Below are 23132 nucleotides of genomic sequence, written 5' to 3'. Positions count from 1 at the left end.
CTCAGACTGAATTAATATTACTGTTACAACTCGAAAAAATGATACTTGATTGTTCCGGCACTTTTTTTAACGTGGATTCGGTGAGGCCTTATCTTTATGTACGTAAGAGTTTCATGAGAGAGGGGGAGAGAGGAAGAGAGAATTATTAGTAACTTAATCACGTATTATCGTAGTATAAAACACGCTCGAACAGTGAACGTGAACAGTGAATCAAATCCAGTTCGCGGACTCTCTTAATTTCTACAATGGCTAAAATTGTAAGTAATAAATTTAGAATATAATATATATAACATTATATATATTTTTTAAAATGTGTGTGTATATGCTACATATTTTTGTTAAACATAGGTTTTTTTGAACATTCATAGTCAAGAAAATTTTTATTACATTTTCACAGTTGGAACAATAATATAAAATTTATTATATTACATCACTCCGCCTTTCTTACCGCTTTTTGTTAATGTGAAAAGGGATAATATATTAGTAGAGATATTAGTATATCAGTAAAAGTGAGAGAGAGAGGGAATATGAGATTTTGAATATAATTCGGATTTAATTCTACACCGATCAAAGAATTTGTTTTTTACAATTCTGCGGACGATGTTCAAAGGAAGACTCTAGATTTTTAGAACCAGTTTTCGACCAATTATACCAATTTCCGATCGTTCTGGCAACGAATCCTCGTCTCGTTCGCAACGTTTCCCTATCTAGTTATTTAGTTGCCAGCAGGGGGTCGATTGTGTATCATATTACTTGGGTGAAAATTACAGAAGTGAGCAAATTTACTAGAATATTTATAATTTCATTGGTCAACATCTAGGTGCGAGGTAAACTATCGCGCTGCTGAGAATCAGCCGGCAAGTCGGCAATGAATATTGCCGACCATCACGCATGATCAAAGTCACTAGGGAGTGGTGACCTTCCGCGTCCTCAAAACGCCAGTCTATCAGAAACTGCCGGAAGGTTTGTTTCGTGTTCGATTGTCTGACGTTATTGTCGCATCATCCATTTACGAATCACTGATTTTGCGTTCTCGCTACTGCATTTCTACCAGGCAACTGAGTAAAGGTAATCCTTGCTTTCAAGTAATCTTCTACTTGTGTTATTGTATCGATTTTCTTCTTCCATAGTTCTGCGTATTTTGAAACAATCTTCAATTATGAAAATTATTCAAGGTCTCTGGGTATTTTGGGTATTAGCGGACGGCGTTTCAAGCCGCAGTTCTGTTTCAACAGAAAAGTTACAGCTGTGTGAAGTCATTTGCTTGATGTGCAATGATGATATAATTTTCTGTTAATAATTTCTAGTTAATTTCTGCTAATAATTTCTAGATTTTGATGTATATTGTCAAATAGAAGAAATTAATTGTTGGATGAAGTACTGTGAATTTTTAAATAGGATTTTGAAGAGCATTATTTGGTCTCTAACGTAAAATGTTGACATGTGATCATAGAAAAGAAATATATACACATATATATACATATATACATACAGGATATATTCTGGAAAAAGGGTTACAAACTTTGGGAGATAGTGGTATAGACCAAGATGAGAAAAAAGTCTGAATAAATTTGGGGCCTAAAACCAATTCTTAAAAAGTTATGGCCATCAGACAAAAGCAAAATATTTCTATGACATTTCTTACTTTAACATGCATTTGATAACTGAGATATTACAAATATTAGATATAGTTTCTATTCATCTAACCACAGCATTGAGCTTGTTGTAGCATAGAAGTATATTCTTTCAAAAATTCCAGGCTCTTGAATTTGCTGCAATGCATGCTCAGTTCGTTGTAATATTTGCACATTTTGTCTTATCTATTGGTCTTTCATAAACTTTATTGCCTTTAAACTCTACAACCAAACATCAAAAGGAGTTAAATCAAGTGATCATGAATTTATATATAATACAATGATTATAAAATTTAATTTGATCGCAAATGCATAAATTGTCTTATCCGAAACACTATTGATAGATTTGTCTGTTAGAATTCCATTAAATACATTTATATTGTTTTTGTTAGATACCATCAACACTAACAATTGATCATTTTTTTTCTTTAAAATCTGGATAACACGTATAATGCTTTACATATAATATAACGAAAATATAAGAAATAGATATATGAAAATAAAATAAACGAAAAATTTTGCTTTAAATTTAATATTTGTTGTATACTATATATTAATTCCTAATTTACTTTCTAAAGATTTGTTTCTAAAGATCGAATCTTTAAAAATTTAAAGCAATAGGTTTTTTTAATAGATCACTAAATTGATGGTTTACTTTAAAAATAGATCAAATCATACATCAAAAGTACAATATATATTCGTACGTCAAGGACTCGACCTAATGTATTCAGTGAAAGATTATTCCAATTGCGATACGCACGAGTTATTATCACGTCATGCAGCACGCGTGCAGCATGCGTAACCTGATTTATAACGAGGGATACAGTCAAAGAAAAAATAAGATAGAGGGAAAATGGCCGATAAGAGCAAATTTATTTCTGGTGCACGTTGCATCACTTTGTATTAAATCTTCTTAAATTCAATCTCTTCTTGTAATATCTTTTTCATAAAAAAAAATTATTTCAGATTTAAGATAGCCATTTAAAAAATTGTACATTAAACTATTACACTGGTCAACAAAATTTTATCGTTTTTAGATTGTTTTTAAGGCAATGGGTATTCTTTACTAATTTGGGTGCGTTAAACATGAATCTGGCCTTTAAAATACTAAATTGGCTCTGGTTTTTTAAATAAACGGGATCAAAAGTGCAAAAAACCGTGTTTTTGGTCATTTTTGAACACCTGTAGAAAAACTACGGGAGCTCCTAGAACTTTGTAATTAGGATGAAATGAAAGCCTAAACCTTGTCCTTTTAGGCTATAGATTGAAAAATGAGGTGTCTTTAACTTGGAGTAACAATTGTTTTACGAACGCGCATCAATTCCGCCACATGCGATCCGCCACATGTATGAGCAGATGCATCTCGTGAGTTTGTTACGAGTCATAAAGTGTGTTTGCAAGTGCGAGGTACCATTCTTATTTATTTACATCGTATAAACATTGGAATTACGATTTAAGGTTTGTATAAATATGAGTTCATTACGAAAACTTTGTCTTAATCATCCAGATGTATTTTGCTACATTTGTGGTGAATATACTGTAGAAAAACAGACGAAGCCGAAGACAGGGGATGCTAGTGATAAAATAATTGGAGAGAACAGTGCACGCGGCCAGAAAAGCATGTGGCGGAATCAGTGCGCGCTCGTAAAAAAATTGTTACTCCAAATTAAAGGCACCTCATTTTTCGATCTATAGCCTAAAAGGACAAAGTTTAGGCTTTCATTTAATCTCAATTAGACAGTTCTAGGAGCTCCCGTTGTTTTCTACAGGTGTTCAAAAATGACCAAAAACCCACGGTTTTTGCACATTTGACCCCGTTTTGTTTAAACACTAGAGCCAATTCACTATTTTCATTTCCACATTTGGATTCTACGGGAAAAAACCTATCAGAATGAGTTGCCATTGGCCCGACAAAAAATTCGTGTTCTCCAGTGTTATTATCGATATTACTCTTCAAGACCAGTACTCGCGTTTTCTAAATGCGTTTCAATTTTAATATCGATTCGTTATCAACAAAGTTCGAGAATATTAAAGTTGAGGGATCAAAATAGATATAACTATAAATAATATGTAACTATAAATGATTGAATTTATCTTGACTTTAATGCGGAAAATAATTTTTAATGAATCTAGTATGCTATTAGATATTATTTAACGTATAAGAAAATTATTTTATATCAGCTCTTACTTCATACGTATGTTGTATATCATGACGGCATAACGTGATTGATAATGCAGCATTGACATTATCCTTTATTACTGCGTGAAATTACGTGATAGGAACTGCGCTGTATCAGCTGATTACTTGCAGCGACACGTGCTCACGCATGCTCTGAGCGAAAGCCGCAGAATATGAACAGAGAACATCACATGATCAGTAACGAGGAAAACGCATATTGTCGATACTTTGCTTAGGAATATTACACGAGTAACTTAATGCATTAATGATGATAGATACATGCTTTTACATATTTGTTATATTGCATTCAACTTCTTGAAAAATAATTCTTAGAAATGCAGGAATCTTGTGATTAAGATCCAACTATCGTGTGTGTATATATTTGTACAACAAACATTCGTAAAACAAAACGGAAAAATAAGAACCAAAAAAATGTTTCCAAAATAAAATGTCCTGCGACATATTTCGTGTGACGAAATCGAACATTTTCGAACGATAACGATTATCAGTGCAAACGAGTGGTTTCTTTTATTTTTTTTGAAACCTAGTTTGGGCAATCGCGACTTTTCCCTGACATATTTCCTCTCTCTTTCTCTCTCCTTTTGTCAGACGTGTATTTATTTCTTCGCATGAAATTCCCCTCTTTTTTTTATTTATTTATAAAATTCAAACAGGGTTGTCAAAGCACCAACTTCTCCAGCTACCCTACGCATCTTCCCGAGGATGCATTCACCCTGAACGTAACGCGAAGTCACTCCGCGCCATTTTGATCGATCTCTCCCCCTTCACGATGCACCGAAAATATTTCCGGAAGTGCATACACGATCCCACGGTGAATGTACCTATTTTCGGATCCCGGGTAGCGCCGATGAGGGAGCGCCGTCGCGATTTTCGTGAGCCTCTCGTATGCACTGGCATCGCCGTCGTTCCGTCGATGCAACACGGTATCGTCTTCGGCTTCCCACTCCGTTTCCGGCCGGTGCGTCGGCACTTCCGGCCGCCGGCGACGACGACGACGCGGTGCATTTCATCGCACCTCGTCGCCGGGCCGCCGCATTCGCGCGCGACTGTTCCAGTCGGACGGAGTCTTCGCGGCGGCGTCGTCGCAAACGCACCGTCACTAATCTCGCTCTTCCGTTTTTTCTTTGCACAGCCCGCCAAAATGGTCTGGATCACCGTCGACGATCAGGTACCACTGTCACCCGATCGTGATCGATCTTTTTCTCCCCCCTTGTTAGGATTTGCTGAAGTTTGCAGTGGCTCTTGACTGTTGTGACGATGTAGTTTTGGTGAATTAACAAGTTGCTGTGCTTTGAACGCGAGATCTTTGTGTTGGATGTTCGGTGATGAGGACGACGGCAATTGTTGGGGTCAGATGCATTTTTTGTATTTGCAACGAGAAGTTTGATTTTGTTAAAGTCGAGTGCCAGGTTCACGCCAGGTTTGCAACGTGCAGAGTTTAATTCACCAAAATTATAAGCGGTGTCGACACGGCTCCTTTTCTTATTTTTTCCGTTGCTTGTGGAATTTTCTGTCGTTTTTGTGCATGCACGCGTTTGTGGTGTGTTCGCACGTGCGGATAATACGTCCGCTTGTGTCGCACTTTGAAGGTCCCAGATATATACAATAGACGTAATAATTGTATTAAGAAGCACGAGAATCACGTACAAATAATCTATTTGTGTGTCTGCCATCAGACATCTTTGATATGGTTATGTACAAATTAATCGGAGACATTGTTTGCTAATTGTGCCTTTGGTTACGGTATGAATATGTCGAAGTAAAAGTCATTATGAGTCTAACTTCTTCATGCTCTTTTATGCGATAACCTTGAGATTCGCGACTCTTGCTGAAAAAACTCTGTTTTTTTGTTAGATTTTTTCAGAAAGTAAGATTGCTCACAATAACAGCTAAATCTTTGTGTCTACCGAAATTTTCGATCGACAAAGGGATTCATCAAAGTTTTCAAACTTATTTTCTTAAAATATTCTTGCTTATAATCGCTAGTAATTTTTGGTGTAAAAATAGACATTATCGCTAACGTGTTCCACGTTTTTCAATGGTATTTTATAATGGAATATTAATAGTATAATGTTATACAGGTTTATGCACCCTGCCTTAACTAATCATAATTAATTATGTAATCTTATTTATAATACTTTTTAATATTATTGTTATTTTTATAATTATTTCCACTTCTTATCGCTTTTTTATTAAATAATATTTATCGTAACATTATACTATATTTGTATAGCTGATACAAAAGAGATAGAAGCATATAGTTTTACAAAATATTCCTCACGTATCAAATGACGTTTTTTTTCATATGCACCGTTGATTCAAGTTGCTTCGTGTTGCAACTTACAATTAACACCGTTTAGTATAAGACTTTGTACATTCGAGTTCACATTTGCTCGTCAGAATCAAATCCAGGTGCAATACGACAAACGGCGCAGAACCATGTCACCTTGCTAACAAGCGTCTGTTCATCGTAGACGATGAAAAGATAAATGAATGACTGCATATATCATATAGATCATTGTTCTTTGAATTTAACGTTCTCCTCAATATCTTAATTTTTTTCGCGTAAATCGGGCTTTACAATGTGTCACGCCACATTGCACGTCTTTACATGACGGAGGCGTGTAAAATGAGGTGCTTCTGTGTAATACGATGCTAATGTTTTAATGCCGTTACTCTTTTAGCGATATCAATTTCACCGTTGTTTATCTGCATGTACCAACGTTTATTTTCCTCATCGTTAGGTTTTCGAAGATAAATGATCCTGATTATGCAAAACAATTATGACGTGTCCGAAATTGTCTGGCACCTCAGACAAACAAACAATGTTATCGTGATAACGTACTCTTAGCGCCAAATGTGCTTCTTTGATTCTGAATTTTCTTTCGCTAATCAAGATCTGTCAAAATGAAAAAAGCAATCACGGTGCAATAAAGAGACAAAAATAAAGGAAAAATAATAATAAATGCTTATTAATTTTTGCCGAATATCATTTTTTTTCATTTTGCGCTTAAATTGGAAAACTGACACAATAATCACGTATTTAAATTTAAAGGAAAGTTATTTAAGAAATTGCAAATTGCCTGCTTACCTTTTACGCGACATATAAAATATGATTATCACGTACAATATAAACGTGTTTGTTTTGCGGCCTATTGTCTTCATAATCATCCATTGTTCTACGTTCGTATTGGCTGTATTACGTCTATGAACGTGTCTATTTTTGCTGCTGCGGTTCTATGTTCGTAACCAGAAGTAGTGGCGCCTTGAGACGAGAAGCGCTTCTAAGTCGCCGCTATTTTCGCTGTATGTTATATATCTTATTCGTGATAATCTATTCGTAGGACAAAAGGTCAAATTGGCAATATAAGTGATCGAAAGCGTTTTAAAAAATTGAACCTTTCAATTACATCCACTTCTTGATTTTATTTTGCGTGCATGTTGCGCTGAATTCACGAATAATATTTTGTTATCGATAGATGTTGTCTTTTATTATATTTTTCTTTTTAATAAATATTGTGAATCGAAGTTCATATAGTGTCCCACCCCTGGAATGTATGTACAATGCAATTTAATTCATTAATGCTAATCATTTGTGCGTTTACTCATATGACATCAGACAATGTAGACACTGAATTGAAATTTGATGTTAATTGCATGCAAATCGCTCTCGAATATTACGTTTTAGTCATAGCACCTATTTTTAGTTGATAGAAGGCGTGATGTTATACTTTGATTCATCCTTTTTAATCATCCTCAGCAAAGAGGCGAAGATCTAATCTCTGATTTTTCAGATGTGGATTTTTTGTCTTTGTTATATAGAATTTTTATTTTTATATTATAAAAACTATATATCATATATCGTATCTTAAAAACATTACCAAAAGTTTTATCATCACCAGCTTTTTTCTTTTTTCACCACGAACTTTTTTTCTGAAATATTCATATTTTAATTATACTGGCTTTTGTTGATTATTTTGTCAAAAAACAATGCTAATTTGCACCAGCTGGCAGATGTATTAAAAACCATTTACTTATGATTATACATTCCACTCTTGTCTTATTTAAATTCAGTTCACGTAAAGCTTTATAACGCTTAAGATATGCTCAGCGCGAATTTCTTCTGAGCTCTTTAAATTTTGGCAGATGGCTGGCAAACCAAACACCCAGGCGTTGTATGCTCAGAGTCAGCTGGATCACATGTGTGCCCTGGACATCGATAGTCGGGTGTCCTTCGTTCGCCTATCCGGCATCATCTGTACAATTGGTCCCGCGTCCAGGTCTGTGGAGACTCTAGAGAAGATGATCGAGACGGGGATGAACATCGCCCGATTGAACTTTTCTCACGGTTCTCACGAGTATCATGCGGAGACCATCGCCAACGTTCGCCAGGCACAAAAGAATCTGGCTGCCCGCGCTGGCCTTAACATTCCCGTCGCCATCGCTCTCGATACGAAAGGTCCTGAGATCCGTACTGGTCTCCTAGAAGGCGTACGTGATTATTATGATGTTTATGTCTAAGAACAGGATTTTAATCAGTGGCGATATTACGATTAATAATATTCTAAAACTGTATTGTTTTTTTTTACTAGGGTGGTTCGGCTGAGGTTGAACTAGTCAAGGGTCAAACTTTTAAATTGTCCACGGACAAGGCATACATGGAGAAAGGAAACGCCCAAGTTGTCTACGTTGACTATGACAATATTGCGAAGGTCTTGAAAGCGGGAAACCGCGTATTCGTGGACGACGGGTTGATCTCTCTCATCGTCTCCGCCATCAGTAAGTTCATTTGAAGTAATCTGCAAAATCATTTTCTCATTTTTTTCGGACATTGTATATTCTTTTAGCTTAAAATATTTAAAATATTTTATATTTAAAATATTCTATATTTTAAAATATAAATATTTAAAAATTCTAGCAGTATGGAATGTGAGTACTCGATGATAATTGTACTGTTCAAATTTAAATGTAGAAGAACAATTAGTTTGTAACTAGGCGTATAAATTAGTTATTTTATTATAATTTTTATAATAATAATAACTATTAATTGTTGGAAACAAGAAATGTATAATTTCTTTTGTTATTCTTAGGTCCTAATTTAATCTCGACTACTGTTGAAAATGGCGGTATGTTGGGCTCCCGCAAAGGCGTGAATTTACCGGGGGTGCCGGTAGATCTTCCAGCAGTGTCCGAAAAGGACAAGTCCGATCTTCAGTTTGGCGTCGAGCAGGAAGTCGACATTATATTCGCCTCCTTCATCAGGAACGCTGCCGCGTTAACCGAGATTCGCGGAATTCTCGGCGAGAAAGGTAAAAATATCAAAGTCATATCGAAGATCGAGAACCAGCAAGGTATGACGAATCTGGACGAGATCATCGACGCGTCTGATGGTATCATGGTGGCGCGTGGTGATCTGGGAATAGAGATACCGCCGCAGAAGGTGTTCCTGGCGCAGAAGTCTATGATCAGTAGATGCAATAAGGTCGGCAAGCCCGTAATCTGCGCCACGCAGATGCTGGAATCCATGGTGAAGAAACCACGCGCCACGAGAGCCGAAACGTCGGACGTTGCCAATGCCATTCTGGATGGTGCCGATTGCGTCATGTTATCAGGTAATCTTGTATATCAAATAAAGTAATGGCAAGACGAAATAATATAAAACAAATTGCAAGATAAGAGGGAATTAAAGATAATATATTAATACATAATGATTATAAGATAAGTGTAAATATAAAAATACAACAGATAAGATAAAAATAGAAATATAATTCTATATTTCTATAATATAAAAATAAAACAGATAAGATAAAAATAGAACATATAATTCTACATGAATTGGATAGAATAGAGATGCAATTTGATTCTGATTAAAAAATTAGATATATAAATACATATTAATACATGATCGTATTTTCAGGTGAAACCGCGAAAGGAGATTATCCCCTGGAATGTGTTCGCACGATGGCCAACATTTGTAAGGAAGCGGAGGCAGCGATTTGGCAAACCCAAATTTTCCACGACCTGTCGAACAAAGCTTTACCGCCTATCGACGCGACGCACGCCGTTGCCATCGCCTCTGTCGAAGCATCTGTTAAATGTTTGGCTAGTGCTATCATCGTTATCACGACGTCTGGTCGATCCGCACATCTGATCGCGAAATACAGGCCCCGTTGCCCAATTATTGCTGTTACCAGGTTCCATCAAGTTGCTCGACAGGCACACTTGTACCGCGGAATATTGCCGTTATATTATGAAGGTGCGGCATCTGCAAAAAGTATTTATTAAATGTTTGAGATTGTACGATCAAGATTTGCTTTCTTTAGCAGACTTTATTGTTACTATCGAGAAATATTGCAATTTTCATTACAGAAGCACCATTAGCTGATTGGGTAAAGGACGTGGACGTGCGCGTACAATATGGCCTGAACTTTGGCAAGAGTCGCGGCTTCGTAAAAACTGGTGATTCTGTGATAGTCGTGACAGGATGGCGACAGGGCTCAGGTTTCACGAATACCCTTCGCATCGTGTACGTAGAACGAGAATTTATCAGGGAAGATCCCATTGGCGACATTTATAGTGACACCGATTCCTACGAAGACCTTTAATGTCAACCTATTGCATAATGTCCTACTTCACCCATCTCCTTACCTACCTTTTAATTTATCCTAATAATAATCTAAGATACGAACTTTAATATTAACTTTAATATTATTAAATATTAACATCACCTATTACTGTATATTCACAATATTTAAGAAAATCGCCTTAAGAAGTGAATTAATATAATTAAATCCACGATTTTTATGTCATAAAAGAGAGATCTATAAATATACATATTTGAAATATACGTAATATGCTTCATGTTGCAATCAAGATGATTATAATATTGTCTGTGTTTTCCAGCAAATTTTCTCTTATCTGATTTCCAAAACCGATTCTCAAGTATAGTTATCCGTTTGTTGTATCAAATTGCAATCAATATCATCTTCCACGATTATAAAAATGGCTGTTTATGTTAATCAATTTTCTGTTTAAATTTTAGGACTGTTGACTGAACTCGCACTGGACCGGTGTAGAAAGCACGATCTTCGCGGATTTAGAAATGTAACACGAAGGTTACCGAGTGATACTCGAACGTGTACGTAATTGTATATCATCCTCCAAGTTCTAGTGCATATAGTTATGTAAGATATCTCATTGATAAAAAATTCAGTATTATCGTTTTATTTTACGACAGACAAACAGGTTTACTTTTCTTGAACAATACAAAACATGCGAAGAAATTAAGGTACATTTGTAGGTAGACATGTTGTCTATGAGATACAATGGTTTACGTCGTGTGTACAATAAATAAATAAATTATAGAAACGATGCTTGGATTATTAATTATTAATCTAAAAGAAACTGTTGAGTGTTAAATTTTCGAGTATCTGTGTAGAAATAAATAAAACGTTTATTTTACTTTATTTGTTATGTAATAATTTATAACATAAATTGTTGGAATATTCTCGTATAAGATATTGAAGAATAGAATCCTTAAAACCAATGTATTTACATGCTAAACGTTCAAATATTTATTATTGTAAATTATTAATACCTGTAATTAAATCACTATATTATTTAAATGAGATTATAAAACAACTGAAACCGATAATTAGCTCGATTTTTGTAATCATGTTACGTCCACAGAACGTTTTATTAGGTACAACTGTACTTGATGGACACTTGCATGACATCGACATTCTAAGATTGGCGAATTATTTGCTGTTATCAAGCAAACCGTATTTTATTAGACTTGATTGAAAAGAGTAATGCAATTTGTTTTGCATTTCAAGCCGTGCACAACAAATTTTAACGTTAAAATTAAATATACGCATATAAAAAGTAACATTAACTTGCTTAATTTTTTATAATATCTATATTCATTATTAATAATGAATTATTATTTGTGTGTAATTATACACACACTACATATATATATTGTAGGAATTTATTTCTAAAATGTATAATAATTTATTCGATGAATAAATTATTATACACTTTGTTACATCACTTGTTTACATTCTTGCGATTTCATTGCTAATGAAGAAACGCGGAGGTGTAATAGATCGCATAAAGCATCTTTGTTTTGTCGCACCTATAAGCGATATCAATTCCTGGTATTGTAGATATAGTGATGGAAAGTGCAAACACATGGTGTTCTTGAAGGTGTTGCACAGGAAGACAAGTGACGTGTAATCATGGTCAATCTTACAAGCAGACGCAAGGAGACACATTTATTCTTTTGCGATAGCACGACGATAATTCGACAAATAACAGAAATACGAGCTAAAATAATCCTGTGTTAAAACTAGCATGACACGAGTACAAATTCTCAAATTAGATTCGATTAAAGTTATATAACATGTACATGAAGCAATTTAGTCTAGTAGATATTATATATTATTAGTCATATACAGACATTTTTTAAATAATTTATTTATCTTGTAGTACTAAATCAAAATTTGAGCTATATTATTTATCATCTTTTACAATGAATGAAAAAAACTAATGTATTTTAAATAAACTTAAATATTTTAGAATTTTATTTATAGAATTAAAAATTACATTTAGAACATGTGGCGCAGGATTTGCATTTTCTCCTCTTCGTTAATCAATAATCAAGGGTTTGATAAAGTTGGGAGGAAATAACACAGCGTATGAGGTGTGTGTGTGTCTCTCTCTCTCTCTTTCGTTAATCGACAATTTAGCAAACAGGATGCATGTTACTCTTTTTAATTATATTGAATTATCGCGACTTGCCAAGTGGGTGATAGAATCAATCGGAAGTTACGGCTTATATATTCATACCGATTAGTGATAACTCGTTCTCATGTAATCAATGATTAGATAGCATGGACTATTTTATTTTTTATTTATTGCCATTGATTAAACTAAATTTATACGCTGCTTATCACGTACTTATCGCTGTATCTTACTTATCGTACATACATGCATTGTACATATTAAAATGTTATACAGGGATTTAAAACTCTCGATGTTAATCTCAACAGCATATTTGTCGCAATTAATAAATTTAATTTCTCATTAAAGAAAGTATCGAGATAAGTTGTTATCTATTACAAATGTCTCATTCAACATGAAATATCTTGACAAGTTCAATGAAAACATTCATCTAGATTTATTTTCTGGAATATTATGTGTTACTTAGATACCTAAAATCTTAGCGCGCAAATTTCTTTATTTTAAATTATTTGAAGTAACGTTAATTTATTAACTTGTTAATCCATTTGCGCAAACGTTTGATTATATCCAAAAGCCTTCGCACGCAGAGACTTGCAACAGGTCAATCGAGTCGAGCGTTAGCATTTGGTATTGGAAGAGCTTTTCATCAACGAATGTAAACGCATTGACGCATTCTCGTGCGTATCAAGCGGACGTTTACGGTCACACATGGACATATGGCAGAATGCGGAACGAGAGAGGGAGAGAGAGAGACCATTCTCTCGGAGTAGTGTGTTTTATCACTTGGTGATTAGGTATTGGTGAGCGCGCGGACGAAGTTTGTATAACGTACGATAAAGCCGATCGTGGAGGGTGCGATTTCCGTCCGGTATCGCGTTCGGCGACATTCACAACGGTCGCGTTATCAGCGTCACCCCTTTCGATGAATCGACCCTTTCGCCGAGCGACGCAGAATTTCACTCTTCGTTGCTTGCGGCGATCTCGCGTTCCCAACTACGCAACCCTCGCCTCCGACGCGTGAACGAGCGATTTCGTGGGTGGAAAATTCGTTCCCGTTTTTGTCAGCGGAACTTCGTGTATCGTTATTGGCACACGCGATCCGAAAGGGTAAACGGAAACAATATAAACGGAGACGAGCAAAACAATTGACTTGTGCGGTTACGAGAACCGTACACGCGAGGAATGCTTTTGATAAAACGGTATCGTAAAAGCGAATGCAAATAAAAAAAGTTGTTTCATGATGTAGAGCAGAGTTATTCAAGCTTTTTTTTCACCTGCAACCCCTTTGAATCAGACAAATTTTTTCGCGACTGTTCATTCAATGTCATAAAATAGTTACTAATATTGTATACGCAGTTTTCAATCGTAATTTAATAGTAACTAAATGTAGAAACAAGATTTATAGAGATAAAAACTAAAAAGTTATCTAATTATATTTATGCAAAAAATAATATCTTAATGTTTCCGCGACTCTGAGGTTGTGAACTCTAATTTGACAAGTCCTGATGTAAAGCATTGAGATATGGCAATGTGAAGATTTTATATTTTCCATAGTCGTCTCTCTAATCCAAGATGAAAAAAAATGGTGATGATAACTCGCCGCTCCGTACATTCTGCTTGAATCTGAAGCACCTTCGTCGCATACTGCACGTACGATCAATCAATGTCCCCATTACTGAAACGGATATGTTTATTCAGACATTAGCAGCGGAGGCAATCGAGTGGATTCTGACGCTTGATCGCGATCCTTTGTGTGTTATCCTTGAATACACGCGTCATATGTGGCCGCTATTTATTTTATATCTCTTAACTTCACCCTTGCATTCGAACAATTATGTATTCTGAGACGATAATGCGTATCAAGTACTTTAATTAAGCCATAATAGAATACGAGAATGTTTGTAGTAACTTGAGATGTTCGAAAACACACATGTCGAGTACAAAGAGAAGAAAAATGAAAATCAAATAATGATTTTATTTGCTTAGGATGGACATTCTTTCGCTTCTGTTTTTAAACCCGAGCGCAAATTAATTTGTCTTTCTTCTAATGAGCAAACTTTTTTTTACATTTATAGAACTTGTTTCGCTGTAATTGGACGCTTGATGAATTTTTGTATGTTGATTTTGTGTGTATCATCTAGTTTTATATTAAATATTCGTGTTTCTTTTCTCAGGTTTTATATATATATATTTTTTCTCTTTAGAAATTTTCTTTTTCTGTCTTGTTAATTCTATTCTTTTACCCTGCTATCTTCTATTTGTAGTTATTTGTAATAACTAATTGCAGTTATAGTGTAAAGAATAAAATGTATATTGAAATTCATATAACAAATAATTGATGTAACGACCGTTCAATTATTTGTTGAAATCTCGGTCAAAATCAGAATATGCTTCTGAATCTCGGCGAGAAAATACTTTGCAACACTTACCGCAAACGCCGAGAATCAAATATGCATTTAAATTCACGCCTCTTCATGTCTCATTTAAATTGCATAGGGTTATAGCAAGTTGGACAGATGAATTTTTGTATTAAGTCAAAGTTGAACTAACCACCTGCCGCGAATACGGCGTCGAGAATGAAGAAAGTTCCCAGCTTGGGAGCCTTGCACTTCAAACAGTTAAGATAGTTGAAGCACTGTCAGAAAGCCGAGTGATATTTGCATTTTTGCATTCGTCACAACAAGTGCAAGAGTATACTTTTCGTCCTCCGCTTTCCGCCAACGTGGAATTTTTAATTCGTCAAATTTTATTCCATCTGATTTGCGTCGTTGGATCTTACGGTGTTTACTCCGACGAAATCTCATTGATCTGATAAGGTATTTGAATTTTGAACATCGAAATCCGCGCGGTCGTGTTTGCGCGTAGTATGTTTGTGCGTAAATATCAGCAAACTACATTTGGCCAATTGGTAATGATGTGGCGGCGATTAGCATGCCGCGATTGATTCGTTAAACCGTTGTAATGTCCTACCCGCAGAAACCACTGCGTCTGCAACACTGTTCGCTCTCCACACGACGCATTATTAATTATGTCATCGTATTGTATGATGATGATGCGACCTAGAGTATCGTGAGCGTCATTACGTGTGATTACGCCTAATATGCTGATTGTGAGTAAATAAGCAGTTTGAATAATGACACACCGCGCAATCACGTCGACAATATTCTTTCTGCACAGTTATACTTTCTTATTTTCTTCGCAATCATGTTCTTTAGGAGCTGGAAACAAATTGTACGTTTGTTACGTAATTACGTCTCGTGATGCGCACTCGATGGACACGAAACGTTAATTTTGTTTTTTAGCTAAAATGATAATGAGGAAATTATTGCTCCAAGATATATTATCGTTCGTATAATTTACCGTATACCATTAATTATGCCGTCGATAGAATTGTTTGTCATCTGCACGCTGCGTAAACATTTTCGTTTAACAACAAGTGCGGTCTCAACTATGAACTTTATACAAAACGCATGTTCCAACGATCTCTTTAGCTAAAAAATATCAAAAAAAAATATTTTCAGATTACGTTAAATATGACGGAGAATTTTATTCGCTAGATTATGAATACGATACGAAAGAATTCCGCGTGAACGTTATGTCTGCTTAAAATGTTTGCACCATGTCATTCAAAAAGTTAATCGCTGTTTCCCGTATACTAACAATTTTATATTCCCACCAGCGTTTTCAAATGCGCTTTAATATTTACGTCGCCTTGGGACATGAATCATGTTATTTAATATATGGTCGAATATAAAAATTTAATAATTTTTATTTTGCAAAATATTCTAAAGAAAATAATTCATAAATACATTGTACGCAGTACTGTAATTAAATTTTAAAATCGACTGAGTATTTCGTCGTTTATCCTGCGATACGATCGGTCAATTCAGGTTAATTGTAACGTCAAAGGTGAATGTAAACGTTGAAATATTTTTCGTGGATAAATTGCTACAAAGCTGTTAAACGTGACAATTATCTGGCAGATATCATCAAATCGATAACAAATCGATAGTAAATAAAACGACTCTACTATAATATTTTTAATACTTGTGTCAAAGTGCTATATTTATTCGAGAGTGATAATTATCGTGATTGATTCTCTGTCTCTTTCTCTCCGCATCCGTCGCTTTATTAACGCCATTCTGATCTATCAAATGAGCGGTTGCCGAAGAACAGCGAATCTCGCGGCTTGCAACGGTCTCGCGTAAATTTTGCCCTCGGGACGATAAATTAATCAACCAGGCGTTAATTGCCCTCGTTAATTTTCACGGAAACACCTACGACGTAATGATATATTAATTTTGAGCGAGCATCAACCGACGATCTCTGCGATGTCGCGGTGGACTCACGTCTGGACGTGACAATGCTACCCCTTCGTATCCGGGTGTAACGGACGGACGAGCCGAGTTCGAAGGGAAGCGTTTATGAGGGATCTGCGTCGCTCGCGACAGCCCGCCGGCGGATTACATTAAATTTGAACGACTGAACCAGTCACTTTTACGACCCAAGTCGCGGCCCAAGTCATTTGCATTGTAAATCGTGCGCGTTGTTATTTTCGATGCTCGCGGCGCGCGTCGTCATCGCCTGCGCCCAACTCGACGACGATAACTCAATATTTAAATATGGAATTATTTCTACAGAGCAGAGAGATATGCGCGGAACAGAGCGGACAGAGCGGAATCGCCCCGGCTGTATTCCGCTGTTGCGTTATTCCGTGGCGTTACTGACAAAAGTCGATTTTAATCCGTTCACCACGAGCATGCGTTGCAAACAACGCGCGTAGAGAATGATCTTCCCTCTGACAACGTGTTTTTGCGCGAACAGAGATCATCTCTGCTCGTGAGAAAAAGTTGGGCGCAAACTTTGATTTTACACATGTCTATTACAAGGCTGTTACAAGGGTGCGATATAATAATAAAGAATAAGTGCATTTCAGCACTGATATCCCATGCGAACGCAAGCACTTTTAATGCAATTTTATTCATACGTTTATTGTATCGTTGAAACATTAAGAGATGATTTTGACAATCGAACGCACAACAGTCCATACACGTTCTGGTTAATCGTGTTTTAATAAATTATTGCACGTTAATGCGCGAGTAAAAGGTGAGCTTCGTGTTAACGAAGGTAACGAGATTGTTGGTACATACGATGGATTTTCGTTCGCGAAGGAGTTAAAGTAAACTGAGAGCGAAAGCGCCGGATCGATTTTAAAGCGTTCCACTGCGCGCTGATTTATCGCGTGAGTTTTACCGTAATCCGACATCGATTTCTCTTCTTTTACTTCAATTTCCGGATTAAGGAAAGCGATAGTACCAATATCCCCTTGTAACTTTATTTTACACAACGGCGACGCGTATTCCAATCACCGTTCTAAGCGTTCCTTCAATATAACGCTTTTCCGAATGTCTCCTGTTAGGATCTACCGCAATTTTCTTGGTGATTAATTAAAGAAATTGATGGCCTCGCCATGTTCTATACAAAACTGGGAAAACATGTGGCGCGAGAAAATGTTAGGCACCGATAAAAAATAGCACCTCTGACCTTGCGGCCATACGATTAATATGAGTGGTGACAATACGAAAACGCGTGCGGTGTAGATTAACGACACGTGTATGTCGAAATTATTTTCCGGATTATTCGCATCAGGGAATCGAGCACCGTCAGTTTAATTGAGAAAAACGAGAAAGCGAGAAAATGGTGGAATATACGTTACTTGAAGAAGCTGTGAAGCGATATTAAAACTTTAGAAAGATCTTTTTTTCCTACGGCCGCACGGCAAATAGAAAAACGAGTAACTTTCGCAAAGGATGCTTGATTTATGACTGCAAATTGAACGTTTCTCGTTACCATACTTATCACGAGCGCAAGCTATTTCGTGTAAGATACAGCGCATAGTTTAACGACAACGCGGGACAAGAATCTCAAAAGAGATTTGTTCCGAAAGTTATTAACGCCCGTGCTTGCGTGAGGTTTTTTTAATGTCCATCGATTTAACTATTACTGCGAAAGTAATTTAACTATTTCATCCAACTACTTCGCTCATCAGCCTGATTAAAAGTGAGCGCTGTAATCTATCATCATGATTGCTCTTACAGAATTGTTATTAGCTCTTAATAATTTCTTAACTCTTCCAAACCTATTACTCCTCTCTCCTTCCCAAAACAAAAACACAAATTAATTATTGAGATAAGAAATATTCATTTTGAGAATAAATTCTTTAGTCTCGCAATTTGTGCTCAAATTAAGTCTGTACGTATCTTTATAATATATATTTTATGTGTAATATAGTGAACTTAATAAATTTTATTTGGATGCATTATGTAATGCATTTTTTCTTATACAATAATTTATATAATTGTATATTTATTATATATAAATATTTATATAATGTATATAATAATATAAGCAAGTGTTTTGTTCATCATCTTCTCATTTAAATAAAATTCATATAAAATGCTTGTTTTTCGATCTAGGTTTATCTCGCAAAAATGTAAAATAAGCTTAAAGTGTAAATAAGTACACAGTCCGGCCCAAAGTGATAGTTACAATAAAAATTTTAGTTAGTACTTCTAAAATCAATTTTTTTAACATGTTCATTTTTTCAATGCTACCTTCTTGTCAACAAATTAGAAGGAAAAGATAATTGTTATTTGCATAATTTAACATTTCGTAAGATAATGAGTAATAAACTCTTGCTAAAAAACTGTTCTCAAATGTTTGTAGAAACTACAGATGTACCTACTTCAAAGCCATAGGTCACTAAAGCATTAAAAAAAATGCAGAAGATTTACGTTGTGTATACACGAACGTACTGTAAATGTTAAATATTCTGTTGGCAACGTTTTTAATGCGTTCTCAAGTTTACGATATATAATATTTGTAATCTTATAATTACTCTTACATAAATCTTTAAAAACAGAATATTAAGATAATAACGTCAAAATAATTAATTAACCTCCGTCTTACAGATAAATAATTACACGTTTGCATTATTTATGCGACTCACCTCTCAGTAAATTATTATTAGATTTAATATTATTAGATATTTGTAAACTTATCACGCTAATTGTCAGACACTTTCGAGGCTGCCACTCACATCAATTTCCTTGGGGTTCAGCAGAATGTTTTTTAAGATTTGTATTACAGTGGGAAAACCATTAACGTTTACTTAATTTTTTCATGATAAAACCGTTGAACTTAACTGTATTGTGATAAAATTTTTATAAAGTTAATTAAAAACTAAAGATTTTAATTGTTTCTTTATTTTTTGTCCAAATATGTATTAGAATTTTTACAAGGTTATTTTATAATTATACTTTATTTGACATTTTTATGTAGAAAATATATGGAAAATATTTTTATGAGCCTAAGTTAAACATTTTCTAATTATATGTAATTTGCATTTTTAATTACTATTAGAAAAGAGACTATTTATATGTATTTTGTAAAATATTGTCTTGTATACTGAGATTTATTAATTATGAAATTCCGAGATTATTTTGTCGGTTAATGCTTGTCTGCTTTCTGCGGAAACAAAATAGTCTTCAAAGACGAGATAATGAAAAGGGTTAATTTGGTTTCAAAGACTAAATGAGAAATACTTGATCGCTCATGCAGTTTGATAAACGGATAATAATTGTCAAATTCACGAGCATTTTCTCATTGTTATTACAGAGTAGCTTCTGACAGATGTAAATCATTTGTAGAAAGATATTCTCCGACAAATCTCAAATCGATCTTTTTATTAAAAGCTCAGCCAAGTAATTATAGAGATATTTCGTAGAAGCATTAAAGAATTAATGAGATTAGAGTAAAATTAAATATATTTCAAACTAAATAATTAAAACTGGAAAATTTATTTTAACAGAGAAATATAATGCAATTGTCTAATATATGACAAATTTGGATACTTATAAAATTATGATAAATTGAGAAAACAAAACTTTAAATCGACTAAATCACACTCGAATTTTAAAAGCGAAGGATTCCAAGAGATAAGCTTTTATAATCATGAATTAAGAATGACACTTAATAATGAATGTAAAAGTAGACTTAAATTATATTAGATATAAAATTATTAAGATATAAAATTTATTAATACATATTATTATAATAGAAGTGTGCAGTAGTGATGGTATAGTTGAACATTGATCGCTAACATAATCGATAAATAATACAGATTATTATAACATAAACTATACATTACATATAATACAAATAACGTGTATCTTATTTCAATGAAGCAAAATAAAAAACTATATAATATAACCACGAGTAAGTTAATGATTGAAGAGATTGCGACAGTTTTGCAAGATATTATTTTAGGATTGTCAAAATTGAGAGACTAGAGATTTTCATTTCTCGGTGATTTGACAAGCAAATTTTCCACATGAAAAGAACTTGAAAACACAGTGAAGTTTTTCAATGCAGATTTCCAATTTAGATATTCGTGCATGGGTGCAAGTGAAATACGCATAGAAGAAGGGATAAAGAATATAGATCGACAGTGAGCTGCGCCGAAATAAATAACAATTTTGATCTGTCCCGGTGTTGTATGCACGCAATCCCGCGTGCAATTGGCAAGCAACTAAAAAGTACAATACAGGTTTAAATAACAAGAGAAAGAGGTGAAAAGAAAAACACACGTCGCAACAATATTATTTTTATTAATTTATAGCATTAAAAAAAATATTGAAAGAGAGTATCAAAGTATTTTTAAAATATAACAAAAGATTATCTCTAAAACGAGAGAAATTGTTTCGTTAAATAAATAAATCGTCTTTGAATACACAAATTGATTATTGCAGTGAAATATTGTCGCTTTTAATTCATTCAATATTTAAATTTAAATGTAGATAGTATTCTTTTAATATCTAAAATTTATATATATGACTACATTTTAAATACATTTAAAGTATATGTCACCATTTAGTGGCTTCTTTAGTATCATTTGTAGAAATACCTAACTTTTGATTTATGCGATATTATCTAGCAATTTGTGCATAATTTGCATAAATAATCGATATAAATACGCTATTTGATTTATCAATCAATAAACTAATAATGCAAAATTGAAGAATTTGTATAGTACAATTTTTTATAGAAATTTTTGCTTGCCCTCGAACTAATCCACTAATCACGACGTAGGCCTTATTTTATGCACGTGAAAAATCCTTTTATTTCTCGTCGGGCATCTGAAAAACATTGATGCGCTACGCATTGCCAAGTAAGATTCTCTCTCATACGGCACCAAATTAAAAAAGACGTCGCGGACGATCTCGTTAAGATAAAAACCGCGCGTAACGGACTACGTGCGACTGCCGCATTGTAGTAAGGAGTCCTTAATGAAAATGGTTTTCTCTAGTAAGGACCATGCATAATAGAATAACCAGTTCGCGCGGTTCATTTTCAAATGCAAGATTTTTTGAAATGCTCGGATTTTACAATAATTGTGACGTCGCAGGCGTTCCACGCGAAAATGTCACCGTGATGTAATAGTGATTTATGAAAGTAGTCTCTTCGTGTTATTTCGGTTTTAAAATCTGGAAATTGTGTTGCCTTAGTGCGTGGTTTAGAAAGTCTAAACCTGGAAATGTAATTACATTGAAAGATAAGAAGAATAATGAAAGGTATCTATAAAGAAAAGATAAATACAAATTAACTAGATTTGGGGAAATATTTTTATGGCAAAAATTTTTTGCGACATCTTTATTTGTCAAGATTACTGAATTATTAAATATATTAATAAGATTTAATAAAGTTTAGCTAAGAAAATTTAACAACTTCTTAAATTGTTAAGTTAAGAATGTATTAATAAAATTTCAAAATAAAAAAGTTTTATCTTATATCTTATTTAATAATTAAATTTGATAACTACCACATTGTTTTTTTTAGTTTGCACTCTGTAGGTACTCATGCGACCAAAAGGATATTTAGACAGAAAAATGTTCTGTATATCTTAATTATTAAAAAACATAATTATTTGCATGACATTTTCACCCAAGAAGATAAATGTGACATACATCACGTTCACGAAATATACGAATTTGCCATCCACCCCGCGACACCACAATCATACTAAAGAAAACTCTTGTGACCTTTTGAAAAATTGATAGACCTTCTTCTTGTCACGACAAATTTCTGAATTCTTGTTGCCGGTCTCAACTTTCTCGCGTACGTGTATATTTATTTATCTATGTACGCACTTCTTGTTCCGTAAAAACATCGACATCGATCAGGAAACTATTTTGTCGAATATCGTGACTCGGCGTTGCGTCATCAACGCCCGCGATCGAGCGTATCAAAACGATTTCTTAATGAAGACGATCACGGGGAAGAGAATTCGTGCGCGTCACCAGCAGCAAGCAAGTTCTTCCACCTCCCGTTATCTCGGCGCGAGAGGGTGGCAAAGTTGCAGGGATGAACGGGGGCAGGGCAAGAAGAGGACGCTTGCGCCCCATGACCGCGTGGCCGCTTTCGAGCGGCCACCTGTGCGCCCACCCTCTCTCTTTCTCTTTCTCTCTCTTTCTCTCGCATGCTCTCTCGTCTGG

At 34.7% G+C, this 23132-nt stretch overlaps 1 protein-coding gene across 4 annotated transcripts; it reads left to right on the top strand.

Moving 5' to 3' along the window:
- The first annotated feature begins 914 nt into the window (after window positions 1-914).
- On the top strand, window positions 915-11205 carry LOC105281185 (pyruvate kinase). 4 transcript variants are annotated; one of them, XM_011342233.3, is made up of 8 exons: window positions 915-1068; window positions 4967-5002; window positions 7981-8325; window positions 8427-8613; window positions 8925-9446; window positions 9752-10108; window positions 10204-10360; window positions 10877-11205. In XM_011342233.3, the coding sequence occupies exons 2-8, from the start codon at window positions 4976-4978 to the stop codon at window positions 10887-10889; spliced, it is 1608 nt and encodes a 535-aa protein (XP_011340535.1). In that variant the 5' UTR covers window positions 915-1068; window positions 4967-4975; the 3' UTR covers window positions 10890-11205. The 4 variants fall into 4 exon arrangements, with proteins under 4 accessions (XP_011340535.1, XP_026825351.1, XP_026825352.1 ...); XM_026969550.1 differs by lacking the exon at window positions 10877-11205 and having other exon boundaries at window positions 9752-10090; window positions 10204-10703; XM_026969551.1 differs by lacking the exons at window positions 4967-5002; window positions 10877-11205 and having other exon boundaries at window positions 917-1068; window positions 9752-10090; window positions 10204-10703.
- The last annotated feature ends 11927 nt before the right edge of the window (window positions 11206-23132 follow it).

This window comes from Ooceraea biroi, chromosome 5, assembly GCF_003672135.1.
Source record: "Ooceraea biroi isolate clonal line C1 chromosome 5, Obir_v5.4, whole genome shotgun sequence".
NCBI lineage: Eukaryota > Metazoa > Arthropoda > Insecta > Hymenoptera > Formicidae > Ooceraea > Ooceraea biroi.
This window is presented reverse-complemented; position numbering and strand designations above follow the sequence as displayed.